At 44.9% G+C, this 15,062-nt stretch overlaps 1 protein-coding gene across 5 annotated transcripts in view; it reads right to left on the reverse strand.

Annotated features, from left to right (window-relative positions):
- The window catches only part of LOC143764762 (C-Jun-amino-terminal kinase-interacting protein 4-like), a 951,487-nt gene that overhangs the window by 198,521 nt on the left and 737,904 nt on the right, over positions 1-15,062 (reverse strand). For all 5 annotated transcript variants that reach the window (XM_077250696.1, XM_077250698.1, XM_077250699.1 and 2 more), the window contains one exon: positions 2,519-2,578. In XM_077250696.1, coding sequence (XP_077106811.1) covers positions 2,519-2,578 — 60 coding nt within the window. The remainder of the gene's footprint in view (positions 1-2,518; positions 2,579-15,062) is intronic.

Genomic DNA, 15,062 nt, shown 5'->3' on the forward strand with positions numbered 1-15,062 from the left:
TCCTGACCTGCAGGTGCATGTGATGCAAGGCTGCCACTCTGCTCTAGCGCAGGTGATGTTCCAAGCCCCTCCACCTACCCTTCATGTTTCAACACCTTTCCCCCCTCAAGCTGCCGTCTATCCTCCCGTCCATCCTCCTCCCGTCCATCCTCCACCCGTCCATCCTCCGTCTACTCCTTCACCATTCCTTCCTTCCCCTTTCCATTCTTCCCCTTTAACTTCACCGTTCCCAATCCCACCAACACCTTCACCATACCTCCCACAGTCCACATCTGTACCTCAACTCCCTGCCCAACCTCATGTTTTCACCACCCATTCCACTTCTGTTCCTCCCCGTGATGTCCTGTCCCCCACTATCGATGTGGTCCGCCCTTTCAGCTCCTCCGCTACTATCTCCACCCCAAATTATGAGAACCTGTAAACTTGTACATAAAAAAAAACTTTTTTGGTTTAAAAACAATTTTATTGTCTTTCCTTTTTTTTTTAAACTGTATAAAAACCACCAAGGTTATGGTAAAAGTAACAGTAGAAAATGTGTAAAGGGGTACCGGTACAAAACATACAATACTGCGAGGTTAAAGTCCAAAGGTTTTGTAACAAAACAAAAAACATGGTATATTTACAAGTGTGAAAAAAATGTTATTTACAAAATTTCGTACTGCCAGTCAACTGATCCTTGAGGAGACATGAAGTAGTCTGCAAAATTGTCCCGCATTCTGGAGACTGCTACTGGACTGTGAAAACTTGTGCTGTGGTAATCCTGCAAGGTGGTTTCTGACATCATCCTCCAGGGAAATATGTTCTTTGGATAATACAAAATTGTGAAGTACCACACAAGCCTTCACCGCATCATCAACAGTGTCAGTCTGCAGTTTAATTGCAGTTAGTAGGACTCTATTATTAACATATTAGCATATTAACATTTAGCAGTTAATATGCCAAAGGCACATTCCACAACTCTTCGTGCTCTGGTTAAGCGATAATTAAAAATGTTCTTCCTCTGGGTCAGTCCACTACTTCCATAGGGTTTTATCAAGTGTGGTGAAAGCTGGAAGGCATCATCTCCAACGCACACAAATGGTAATGGTGGACCGGTGGTTCCAGGGAGAGGTCTAGACGGTGGAAAGTCAAATGTCTCTCCATACAAACGACGCCCCATTGGTGAAGTTTTAAAAATCTGGGAGTCATTTGCGCGTCCATACGCACCGATATCCACAGCGATAAATTTGCAGTGTGTGTCGGCTATGGCCATCAATACAATTGAGAAGTACTTTTTGTAATTGTAAAATTCAGATCCAGAGCCATAAGGTTTGACAATCCTTATATGCTTCCCATCGACTGCTCCCACACAATTTGGGAACTGGCATATTTCTTCAAAATTGTGGGCAGTCTCCAGCCACCTCTCCTGTGATGGCTCTGGAATATATTCCACTTGTAAGCAATCCCACAATGCCCGGCAGGTCTCTCTGATGATCCCTGAGATTGTGGATATCCCAAGCCTGAACTGGAAATGTAGGGATGAAAACGATTCTCCAGTTGCAAAGGAATCTGTTAACAAAAGGAAAAGACAATAATAAAAACTTCAAAAAACAACATTACAGTTATAAGTCTGATCAATGAGAATCATTAAAAAAAAAAGAATAACTTAGCGAATAGTCACCATCAGACGCTCCGCTGGTGATATGGAGAAGCGCATCTGGGTGTCTCGTCTCCGTATTGATTCTTCAACATGGCCCAACAAAATTTAAAATTTTCCGCTTTCATGCGCACATAGCTGAAGAATTTTTCAGGATTTTCCCTCAATTCAATATACAGTGTGGAATAATCGCCACGGGTCATGCGTTGGGCTGTGATAGGATGGATCCACAGCCTTCTCTCCCGCCGCTGCCGCAGGATGCACAGTCTTTCGTCCTCCTTGTCACGAACGATGACTGCCAACAGATTAGCCTCAAAAGTGAAATCCGCACATATCTTCACAATATTCGCCAGCACCTCTTCCATCTTTGCCTCTTTCTCTACAACCTTTCAAAGATGTGGTGTAAATACACTGTATATATAGTTTTCCAGTAGTTTCCAGTAGCCAATCACATTGAGATCCTCCATTTTTAAAAAACGGATCCATCAAAAAATGGTTATAACAGATGTAAAAACGGTCGCAACGGTCCTAACGGATCCGTTTTTTTGACATATCAGTATAACTGATCCGTCAAAAAAATGGATTCGTTAGAACCGTTTTCTAAACAATTTAGACGGATCCGTCGATCCGTCACGATGTCGGAGCTGACTGACGCCAAACAACCGAAGTGTGAAAGAAGCCTTAGGCTGATGATTCTTGGCTTGAAGCTTCACATACTTCTCCCCCTTCCCCTTATATTCAGTTGTGCTCTTGTATGTGGTCATCTCGTAGTAATTACTGGGATGACTGACCTTATAGCTTCACTAGAACCCACAACGTTAACATAACTTACATATAATACTAGGTAGACATTTAGCAACATGTAACAAAAGGTGGACTTACATAGACTTCATTCCTCTTGTCCATGGAGTCTGTGGTTGATGTTGCAGTTGCGCACCACAGCTGAAAAACACATACGCCATAGTGTTTCATAAGTGGAAAAAGAATCAAAGCAAATTAAACTTCAGAATTAAGAATTATCAAGAAAAATGCAGAGAGATCATATTGGTAAAGTCTGTGATCTTAGACTGCAAAGGGCTTATATAGGCACTTAAACCACAGGATTGGTTTCAGGGGAGGAAGGCCACTACCACAGCTGTCTGACATTTCCCTGTCCTTATTAACACCTGCACGCTCGGTTTGGTATGAACATGCATACACTGTGCTCTCCATTTACTTCTATGGCAATTAAAGAAACCATTCCGCAAGTCTGAACACCTTTTTACATCACAAAAAGAACTGAATTTTTAAGGAGTTAAAAATATGGTTTTAGTGCAAAGTCCCAAAGTATTAAATAATATATATTCCATATTGTCATGATAACACTAACCTACACAATTAAAGCAATCATGTCAATATTACAGAATTGTGTTTCACCATCTTTCAATATTCGTTATTTAATACACTATAGCCCAGTTATCAAAATGGTGCTATTAGGCCATGTGCACACGTTCAGGATTGTTAGCGTTTTTTTCGCGTTTTTTCGCTATAAAAACGTGATAAAAACGCGAAAAAAAACGCTTACATAAGCCTCCTATTATTTACAGGGTATTCCGCATTTTTTGTGCAAATGTTGCGATTTTTTCCGCGAAAAAATCGCATAGCGGAAAAAAAAGCAACATGTTCATTAAAAATGCGGAATTGCAGGGATTCCGCACACCTAGGGGTCCATTGATCTGCTTACTTCCCGCACGGGGCTGTGCACACCATGCGGGAAGTAAGCAGATTATATGCGGTTGGTACCCAGGGTGGAGGAGAGGAGACTCTCCTCCACGCACTGGGCACCATATAAGTGGTCAAAAAATAAGAAATAAAATAATAAACAGTCCTATACTCACCCTCGATGTCTTGCCGCCTCCTCGCACGCTGCCGTTCGGTTTCTGTACCTGGTGTGCGCTGAAGGACCTCGCCGAATGACGTCACTGTCCTGTGATTGGTCGTGAGCGGTCATGTGACCGCTCACGTGACCGTGACGTCACGGGAGGTCCTGTGCGCACAGACCAGCTATACGGAACGGACGCCGGTGAGATGTCTGGGTGAGTATAAGCATTTTTTTTATTTTTTTTATTATTTTTAAACATTCTATCTTTTACTATAGATGCTGCATAGGCAGCATCTATAGTAAAAAGTTGGTCACACTTGTCAAACGCTATGTTTGACAAGTGTGACCAACCTGTCAGTCAGTTTTCCAAGCGATGCTACAGATCGCAGGGAAAACTTTAGCATTCTGCAAGCTAATTACGCTTGCAGAATGCTAAAAAAACGCGAAAAAAACGGAAAAAAAACGCAAAAAAAAAAATGCGGATTTCTTGCAGAAAATTTCCGGTTTTCTTCAGGAATTTTCTGCAAGAAATCCGCAACGTGTGCACATACCCTTAGTACCAAATCTTTAGTTAATCTCATCAACTTCACCATAAAAAAATCACAAAAGAGCAACCGCCTTTATATTCCCCATAGACAGTATTACACGTGAAAATACGACATTTTATAATATATCTTATCAGAGAAAATCTGCTTCTTTCTCTTCTTGGACTGATCTTTTGTTCTCAAACTTCGCAATTCATGGATAAAATCTGTCTTAAAGCGAACCTGTCACCCCCAAAATCGAAGGTGAGGTAAGCTCACCGGCATCAGGGGCTTATCTACAGCATTCTGTAATGCTGTAGATAAGCCGCCGATGTTACCTGAAAGAGAAGAAAAAGACGTTAGATTATACTCACCCAGGGGCGGTCCCGCTCCGATGGGTGTCTCAGGTCCGCTCCGGCGCCTCCCATCTTCATTCCATGATGTCCTCTTCTGGTCTTCGCGCCGCTACTCCGGCGCAGGCGTACTTTGTCTGCCCTGTTGAGGGCAGAGCAAAGTACTGCAGTGCGCAGGCGCCGGTAAGGTCAGAGAGGCCCGACGCCTGCGCACTGCAGTACTTTGCTCTGCCCTCAACAGGGCAGACAAAGTACGCCTGCGCCGAAGTCGCGGCGCGGAGACCAGAAGAGGACGTCATGGAATGGAGATGGGAGGCGCCGGAGCGGACCCGAGACACCCATTTGACCGCGGACCAGCAGCGGGACCGCCCAGGTGAGTATATTATAACCTCTTTTTTTCCTCTTTCAGGTAACATCGGGGGCTTATCTACAGCATTACAGAATGCCGTAGATAAGCCCCTGATGCCGGTGAGCTTACCTCACCATCGATTTTGGGGGTGACAGGTTCCCTTTAAGTAAATACAGATTTTACCATTACTGAAACAGATGACAGTCGGTGCATATAAAGTTCTATGGAAAGTTGCAACTGTCATTTCAGGAGCACTTGCAGCAGAATGTTTCTCTGCCTCAAGCTTCACCCTTTCCTCTTCACAGAATTTTACAGACACCAACTGTCATCTATTTCAGTAATGGGAAAATCTGTCTTCACTGAATATAGATTGTACACATGTTATCCTTTAATTAAGAGTGAATAAATCAGTCAAGGTGGAGAAAGAAGCAGATTTCTCTGATAAGATATATTGAAAAATTGCTTATTTTCATCTACACTATTAATCTATAAAATTAAAAGTCTTACTGTAGCTACTTACCAGTAACAGTTTTTTCCGGAGCCCATGACAGCACCATGATAAAGGGGATCTGCCCTTCAGGGACAGGAAACCTACAGATACAAAAGGGCAGCACCTCTCCCACACATCAGTTGGATTACAGAGCCCGAGAGGACCTCCATGGCTAACGGCAGAAATATATACAATAATCTAGCACTGAACAATTTCACACACGTGAAAACTTATTGGATGAAGAAGTGCACACCTACACGCGAAGGAAGTGAATGTAAGGGTGCTTTCATGGGTACTGAAAAATACCGTTACCTGTAAGTAACTAAGACTTTATTCGGTCTCTCATGACAGCACCACAAAATAATTACAGAGAGGTAATAATTGCCTTAGGATGGGACCACAGCCTGCAGCACCCTTATACTGAAGGTGAGATCTGAGGAGACACCCATATCCAAACTATAAAGAATATAAAAGGTGGAAGGAGAAGACCATGTAGCTGTCTTACATATCTGGTTGAATGAGACCTCCGACCTCTCCGCCCATGAGGTTGCCATGGCTCGAGTGGAATTCGCCCTTAGACCGTCCGGTGCCGGCCTGCAACTCGATGCACATGCTAAAGAAATAGCGTCCCTAATCCACCTAGCTAAAGTACTCTTTGACACCCTAAGACTCTACCTGGTGCCCTGGAAGGACAAACAAGGCATTATCCTTCTTCCAAGGATTAGTGACTGGTAGATACTCTAGCAGGCCCTTCTAACGTCTAAACTATGGAGCTTCCTTTCTTTCTGGTTAGTAGGATTGGGAAGCAAAGAAGGGAGAACTATCTCCTGTGACCTGTGGAATCTGGAGGCTACCTTGGGAGAGTAAGCTGGGTCGGTCAGGCCTAAGTACCACCCTGTCATCCAGGAACTGTGTAGATGGAGGGAAAGAAGAAATGAGGAATCCAGCTCAACGAGGTAGTGAATAAAACCCTTTTCTTTATTCACTTGAAAAATATGTTCAGTGGAGGATAAAAACATCAGCGATTACAAAGGATAAAATGCGATATCAACGCGTTTCTGGTGATCAAGCACCCTTAATCATGAAGGGTTTTTTATCCTCCACTGAACATATTTTTCAAGTGAATAAAGAAAAGGGTTTTTTTCACTACCTCGTTGAGCTGGATTCCTCATTTTTTCTTTGACTTCTCCACGCCTTGACACAGCGGTTCTGTGCTCCGAGGATGTCGATCATGGTGAGCTGGACTTTGTTCGATTTTGTAGATGGAGGGAGTTAAGAAAGAGCCTGGATATCACTCACCCTCCGCGCCGATGTTACTGCGACACAGAAGGCTACCTTAAGGGAGAGCACATTCACCGAAGCTGAGGTAATGGGCTCAAACGGGGGCACCGTCATGGCTGTGAGAACCAAGTTCAAGTCCCACGGCATAATTCTTTGTTTATGAATGGGCCTAGATCTGCTTGATGCTCGAATAAATCTGGGCACCCAGTAAATACCCACGATGTCACAGCTAAATAAGGCCCCCAGGGCTGAAACTTGCACCTTAAGGGTATTGTTGGAAGACCCATTTCCAGACCTCGTTGATTGAACTCCAGAATTTGACCTATTGGCACCCACTCCCCGAGGTAGCTAGAAATTTCCTCCAGGTCCTAGCGTAGATCCTGATCGCAATTACCTTCCTACTCTTTAGGAGTGGCTATTAAATTGGGGGAAAAGCCTTTATCCCTCAGTAACGACCTTTAAAATTTCATGCCGTCAAGTGAAGCCCCGCCACTTGTGTTTGGTAGACTGGACCTTGGGAGAGGAGATCTGGATGTTCTGGTAACACCCATGATTCGGAGACCAACATGGTTCTTAGCCATGAGAACCACGCCCTCCTGGGCCAAAAAGGGGCTATTACTATAACCCTTGCCCTGTCCTTCCTGATCTTCCTCACCGCAAAAGGGATAAGGGGGAAAGGCATACCCCAGGTTGAAGTCCCATTTTATCAAGAAGGCATCTACCACCAAAGGTTTCTCTCTGAGGTCGAGAGAACAGAACCATTTCACTTTTATGTCCTTCTTGGTGGCAAAGAGGTCTATGTCCGGCTGACCTCACATCCACACAATCTGGTCGAAGACAGCACTTTTCAGAGTCCATTCTCTCTGCCTTAGTAGGTTGCGGCTCAAAATATCTGCCCTAATGTTGTCCTTTCCTCTTATGTGCATGCTAATACTCAAGAATTGAGTATTAACATAGTCATGTTTTAAGTGTGGGGCTAGTGATCCCTGATCCCTAGTATTTTGTGGTGCCCTAAGACTTCTTTTATGCAATCTTCCTCATATGCGCAGCACTGTCAAAGATAGAAAATGCTCCTCTGCTACTTGAAACAGCCACTCTGTCAACTCCATTAGGGGTCTGAATTGAGTTCCACCTTGGTGGTTGATGTAAGCCACCGCAACCTGATTGTCGGAGAGGATCCTTATGTGATGACCTTGCAGGTATAAAATGAGCCCCTTAACTGCCAGTTCTACTGCCGCTAGCTCCTTCAGGTTAGATGAACTCTCTAACTGCTGATGTCATAGGCCCTGGACTACGACCTCCCCCATATGTGCCCCCAACCAGTAAGGCTAGCATCCGTGGTGATCACCCGGGTTATGTGATTTCCCCAGGGAATCCCCCTGGACAGGTTATCCCGGTCTAACCACCACCTCAGGGAACATATAGATGTTGGGGACAAGGTCACCGGTCCCTGCAGGTATCCCCTAAGGGCACTATCATTAACTAACACGTCCCATAAGGTTCTTGCATGAAGCTGTGCCCACCGGATTGCCGGAATGCAGGAGGTTAGCGACATAGCCTGCCTAAAGGACATAGTGGGATGGTTTTATGCACACTTGGTGCTCAAGGTGAATCAATTTATCAGGTGACAGATGACACTCCTGCCTCTCTGAGTCCAGAATGAGCCTGAGAAACTGCTGCACCTTTAAGAGTTGCAGGTAAGATTTTTTTTAATGTTTAGTAGCTGCCCCAAGCATTCCAGAGTGGATATCGTCCTCTCTACCAGCACTAAAAAATGATCTGCTGACCTGCCTACAATAAGAAACTCGTCCAGGTAGGAAATAATCAGGATGTTTGATTCACACAGATGGGCCGTGACGTCGGCAACCATCTTTGTAAAAACGCAAGGGGCCACAGCAAGACCGAAGAGGAGAGCTCTAAATTGGAAATGTCTAACTGTGTTCCCCATGACTAAAACCACCTGAGAAACCGCTGGTGATCTGCATGGATAGGCATGTGATAGTAACTATCTTTTATATCCAACACAGCCATAAAACAGTTTTCAAAAATTAGTTTTATTGCTGAACCAATCGATTCCATCTTGAAGGGGCGCACTACCAAGGACACATTTAGAGCTCTAAGAATAATGACAGTCCTGAAGGAGCCATCCAGTTTCTGAATCAGAAAGAGGAGGGGAGTAGAATCCTCTACCCCTCTCCGGCCTCAGAACCTCCACCAGGACCTCCTTATGGAACAGTTCCAGGACCTCAGCTTCTAGAACGGCCTGTTATGAGGGGGACGACAGGGAAGGGGTTACCATGAATTTGTCCTGGGGATAGCAGAAAATTAAAATCTCAGCCCTGATGATAACAGGCTATGCACCCAGTCACTATTGGTAATCCGTAACCAGACTGGATAGAAAGCAGTCAGTCTACCCCGACAGTCATTTTAGCAGTTTCTTACGCTCTCGCAATGAGCCAACAAACATGAACCCAGTACCTCTTTTCTTCCTCTCATCCCACTTGGCTTGGTCTGTGGAAGGCTTTCTACGACTAAACCTTCTTCTACTGAAGGGACACTGGTAGGAAGGGGTCGACAAGCTGGGGAATTTCTTTCTATCATCCTTTGCCTTCTCTAGAAGCTCATTCAGGACCAGTCCAAAGAGGTACTCCCCTTCACATGGAATGGAACAAAGTCAGGACCTTGCCTGAATATCCCCTGGCCAGCACTTTAGCCATAACGCACTCCGAGCTGCGTTAGAGAGGCCCGCCGCTCTAGCTGCCATCGTGAATGAATCCGCTGAGACATCAGACAAAAATGCTATGGCCCCCTGAATCACCGGTAAAGTGCTTAGAATAGTCTCACAAGAGGCTTCCCCTTTTAACTGAGTCTCTACACTGTGTTCCAAATTATTATGCAAATTGGATTTAAGTGTCAAAGATTTAATTGTTTTGTTTTTCAAATAAACTCGTGGATGGTATTGTGTCTCAGGGCTCAATGGATCACTGAAATCAATCTTAAACATATGTGATAATTATTTTTCCAGTTGATTCTAATTAAAGAAAAACTACTTAAAAATGATGTTCCACATTATTAAGCAGGTCACAGTTTTCAAGTAACATGGGAAAAAAGAAGGATCTCTCTGCTGCTGAAAAGCATCAAATAGTGCAATGCCTTGGTGAAGGGATGAAAACATTAGAAACTTTCCAAAAACATAAGCGTGATCATCGTACTGTTAAGTGATTTGTGGCTGTATCTGAGCACACATGTGTTTGTGCTGATAAAGGCATAATGAGGAAGATTTCTGCCAGGCAAGTTCATCGGATTAAGAGAGCAGCTGCTAAAAAGCCATTACAAAGCAGCAAACAGATATTTGAAGCTGCTGGTGCCTCTGGAGTCCCTCGAACCTCAAGGTATAGGCTCCTTCAAAGGCTTGCTGTGGTGCATAAACCTACTATTCGGCCACCCTTAAACAGTGTTAACAAGCAGAAATGGTTTCATTGGGCCCACACATACATGAAGACTAATTTCCAAACAGTCTTGTTTACTGATAAGTGTTGAGCAACCCTGGATGGTCTAGATGGATGGAGTAGTGGATGGTTGGTGGATGGCCACCATGTCCCAACAAGGCTGCAATGTCACCGAGGAGTTGGAGGAGTCATGTTTTGGGCCAGAATCATGGGAAACAGCTGGTAAGGTGCTTTAAGGTTCCTGAAGGTGTGAAAATGACCTCTGCAAAGTATATAGAGTTTCTGACTGACAACTTTCTTCTATGGTCTAAAAAGCAGAAACGTGCCTTCAGAAGCAAAATCATCTTCATGCTGACAATGCCCCATCTCATGCTGCAAAGAATACCTCTGAGTCATTGGCTGCTATGGGCATAAAAGGAGATAAACTCATGGTGTGGCCACCATCTTCCCCTGGCCTCAACGCTATAGAGAACCTTTAGAGTATCATCAAGCAAAAGATCTATGAGGGTGGGAGGCAGTTCACATCCAAACAGCAGCTCTGGGAGGCTATTCTAACTTCATGCAAAGAAATACAAGCAGAAACTCTCCAAAAACTCACAAGTTCAATGAATGCAAGAATTGTGAAGGTGACATCAAAGAAGGGTCCTATGTTAACATGTAACTTGGCCTGTTGGGATGTTTTGGCGTTAAATAGCTTTTTTGTTCAGTGAATGTGACCTCCTAATGCTGCAAATTCCACAATTGAGCATTTTCAGTTCTTTAAAACATATCAAATGTTTAGAAATTCTACTGTGCCTAATAATTTGGAACAGTGCATTTTGAGTTTTTATTCATTTTGGAGATTATACTGTTATCATTGGGAGGTTTGTTCAATAAAATTTGATGTATAATCTAACGGGTGATGACTTTTATTAGACTGACTGTCATTTGCACCGACCATTTAGGAAAATCTGATAAAAATGTAATTTGCATAATAATTTGGAACATAGTGTAGTTGGTCCAGTCAGACCATCATTGAACTGGCCGTACATATGGATGCCAATGCTGGTCTCAGGGATCCTGCCGACATCTCCTTTAAGGAACGTGTCGGCCTTCTTATCCAAAGGGTCCTTTAGGGTCCCCGGGTCCTCAAAGGGCAACGAGGATTTTTTTGATGACTTGGTCACCACCGCATCCAGTTTTGGGGCTTTATCCCAAGTATTTACTACAGGATCCTCAAAGGGGTATCTTCGCTTAAATGCTGGAGGCAGGGATACACTCTTCTCCGGCCCCTTCCACTCCAGACCAGAGACTGGATTTTTCCATTTAAGGGGAAAGACCTGCGCTTCCTCTGATCCAGCCCAGCAAACATGACGTCCTGAACAGAATGTTCCGGCTTGGACTCTACTACCCCCATAGTGCCCCTGATCGCTTTCACTAACGTATCCACACGGTCTAAGGGGAAACAAAAGCGGCCGGAGTCCTCTCCCAAAGAAGACGGAGATGAAGGAGATGAGCTGCAGGAGTCTTCATTTCCCATATAGTCAATAGAGGAGTTTGAATCTGGAAAGCTTGATTTACGTCCTTTCTCCTTTTCCTCGGAACCCTTTCCCTGGGATAGGCACTTCATTGACTCCCTCACTTCTGCTCTAATAATCTCCTTCAGGCTTGCGGCAAAGTTAGGTGTCTCTTCCACTACCTGTGGGGAGCAGCAAGCATGAGGTAATGTACCCTACCCTAGCGGCTGTTGCCTCTCCTCCCTCCGCCGGCAGTGAAGCTTCACCATCTGCTGGACACAGGGCTGGCACAATCTTTTCGGACAGGAGTCCGGCAAGGGGGACCTGCAAAGGGCACATTCCTTCAGGCTTGACTTCCCTGTGCACTTCTTTCGCTAGCAGAACAGGAGAAATAAGGGGAAGACTTCCCAGTGTTGCAGTAAGTAGGTACCGGATTATGAGGGGGGCACATCTCAGACAACGCTGCGGACTCATCCACTCTGGGGGGGCTCCTGCGGCTGGACCAACCACTTGCCTGCTCATCACCCGTGTCGTCAAGGGTCTTGCGCCGGGCAGTACGTGGCTTCTGAACAGTATTTATGTGCTGCTGTGCAGGGCTCACCTGCTCTTCACTTACTTCCATTATGACAATGGCTCAGAAGTACTGGAACTTGTGCAGTGTCCATCTTTAAGCACACCCCCCCCCCCCCCCTCGATATCCGCATCAGCAAGTCCTGGCCCAGGCGCCTCTTCCTCCCCCAGTAGTATACTAGATCCACCGCACTCCCTAAGTGAAATATCTTATGCAGAAATATAGATTTTTGAAAATGCTAATTTATTTTAAATATAGAATATAGAAAGAATCAATCAAATATATTGGATCAAACAGAAAGCAATTTATACAAAAAATGTACATGCGACTCAGAATGGTTACGTTTTGACCCTCCCGGGTCTTAGTCTAAGGTCACGCTTAATCCAGGTATAGTGAGCAATTCTAATATGGATGACATTGTCCTTGTAATGTCCAAGGGCAAATATAGCTCTTTATTAGTATGACCTAATGGGCGATCCGTCTCTGAGTAAAGAACCTTGTTAAGTGATATCAGCGGCGCTTCAGCGTCTTGCTGGTGTGTATTGAGGCATAGAATCCTTCAGGGGTGGATGAACGGCGCTCCTGTGTCCTGCGATGTGGTGTGTCTTCCTCCCCCAGAACTGTCACAGCGCCCGCCTCCTGCAGGCTACCAACCGAGTCACCGGTCAACGCCCTGGACCCTGGTAGGAAAAGGGTTTCCATCAGGGACAGGAAACCAACTGATGCGTGGGAGAGGTGCCGCCTTTTTGTATATGGAGGTTTTCTGTCCCTGAACGTCGGATCCCCTCTCTCGTGGTGCTGTCATGGGAGACTGAATAAACAATGGTTACTCTTTAAAGGGAACCTATCAGCAGGTTTTTATATCTCAAACTAATGTCACTGTAATGTTGATAAAATCCATACCTTTGTTTTACAAATTCAAGTTTTCGTTTATGAGATGCGCAGTAAGGTCCTGATCACAATGTGAGAGTCAGACTATTTATCTGCGCATGCGCCACCCCAGGGAATGAGGACGCCTGCACCAGATCTCGGGCATGGGAGACGAGATTGACCATTAAGTCAGTGACAGGAGACAGGCAGCGTGCAGGGGAAAAGAAGAAGAGAAGCCAGATATCTGTAAGTACAGTGGCAACCAAGCTGCATTTGTGGTTCATTTGCATAAAAATTAGCCAATTTGTTTCTCTAAAATGTAAATATGCAAATTGCCTCTTCAGAGAAAAAGAGGACTTGAACTCTATAGCACCACCTGTTGGAAGCAGCGATGCTACAAGTCACAATCAACCCTTTAAAGGGAACCTGTCACCCCGTTTTTTCAAGGTGAGATAAAAATAGCGCTAAATAGGGGCAGAGCTGTGCTTTACATTAGTGTATTTTTTGTGCCTTTATTCCCCACCTATGCTGCTGAAATACCTTTGTAAAGTCGCCGTTTTGGGCTGTCACTCACGCTGGTCTGGTCATATGGGCGTGGTGACATCGATGTTTCTCCCCCAGATCCTGCTCATCTTTACGTTGGTGGCGTAGTGGTGTGCGCATGTCCAACAAGCGAATCCAATGCGCAGTTGAAGGAAAAGAGCGCGATCTGCGCTATTCAGCGGTTTATCGGTGGGCGCGGCCATCTTCCTGAGGCCGAGCGTGCGCAGATGGTAGTGCTCGGCTTCCCGGGGCTTCAGGAAAATGGCCGCGGGATGCCGCGCGTGCGCAGATGGAGATTGCGGCGGCGCACGCGCGGCCTCAGGAAGATGGCCACGCCCACCGATAAACCGCTGAATAGCGCAGATCGCGCTCTTTTCCTTCAACTGTGCTGTGGATTTGCCTGTTTGGCATGCACACACCACTACGCCACCAACAGAAAGATGAGCAGGATCTGGGGGAGAAACAGCGATGTCACCACGCCCATATGACCAGACCAGCGTGAGTGACAGCCCAAAACGGCAACTTTACAAAGGTATTTCGGCAGCATAGGTGGGGAATAAAGCCACAAAAAATACACTAATGTACAGCACAGCTCTGCCCCTATTTAATGCTATTTTTATCTCATCTTGAAAAAACGGGGTGACAGGTTCCCTCTAATGAGTTTTGCCAAGGCACATACTAAGTCATATTGCAAGACTCATGATTAAAGGGTTGATTGTGACTTGTAGGATCGCTACTTCCAAAAGGTGGCACTATAGAGTTCAAGTCCCCTTTTTCTCTGAAGAGACAATTTGCATATAAAATTTCCCAGAGGAGAATTGCACGGCGAATAAGCCTCCTTACCATAAAATGTAAATAAGGATTTCTAAAACAAAAGAATGGACTTTACATAACGAACACTAGTTTAGGGTGTAAAAACCTGCTGACAGGTTCCCTTTAAAGGAGGGGGTGACTAGCTGGACAACCCCTTCTTAAGTGTAACAGTGCCCCCCCTAACATAAAAGCAGCATCTACTCACCTCATGGACTGGTGCCATCCCAGCAGTGTCTGAACTGTGCCTGTCAGCGCTTGTTTGACATTGCAGATGATCGGCGGCCATGTTTACAGGATATAATGTCACACAATCACCACCAGACAAATCGCTAACAACACTGAATGTATGACAATCCAGGAGGTGAGCAAGTACTGTTTTTACTTTAAATGGGTCATTGCTTCATTCCAGAAGGGGTTGCCAGACTAGTGGATAACACTTTTATTAAAACTTTGTCACAAATTATGTCATTACAACTTCAGACCATGTTTACTTGACTTTCCGATTTAAAAAAAAAACTGGAGGACAAAGTATTAAATGTTGAATGGTAATGTAGAATTTTACATCGTTTGAATCTTTTTAAGTAAGATAAAATATATATTTTTTAATGCACACAGTTCGCGCCGCATGTGCGTACACGCATAGTGGAGATGAGATTTCATAAATCCCATCCACTATGCTGTAACATTCGGCTGTATGCAGCGTCCAATCCACAGCGTTTCCTAACCGTGGAAGCATACCCGTAGACTGTGTGCAAACGATGCGGATTTAGTGCGGATTTTTCCGCACAGAAACGATGCAGGTCCGCAAAGTGATTTACAGTACAAT

Source organism: Ranitomeya variabilis, chromosome 4 (genome assembly GCF_051348905.1).
Source record: "Ranitomeya variabilis isolate aRanVar5 chromosome 4, aRanVar5.hap1, whole genome shotgun sequence".
Classification (NCBI taxonomy): domain Eukaryota; kingdom Metazoa; phylum Chordata; class Amphibia; order Anura; family Dendrobatidae; genus Ranitomeya; species Ranitomeya variabilis.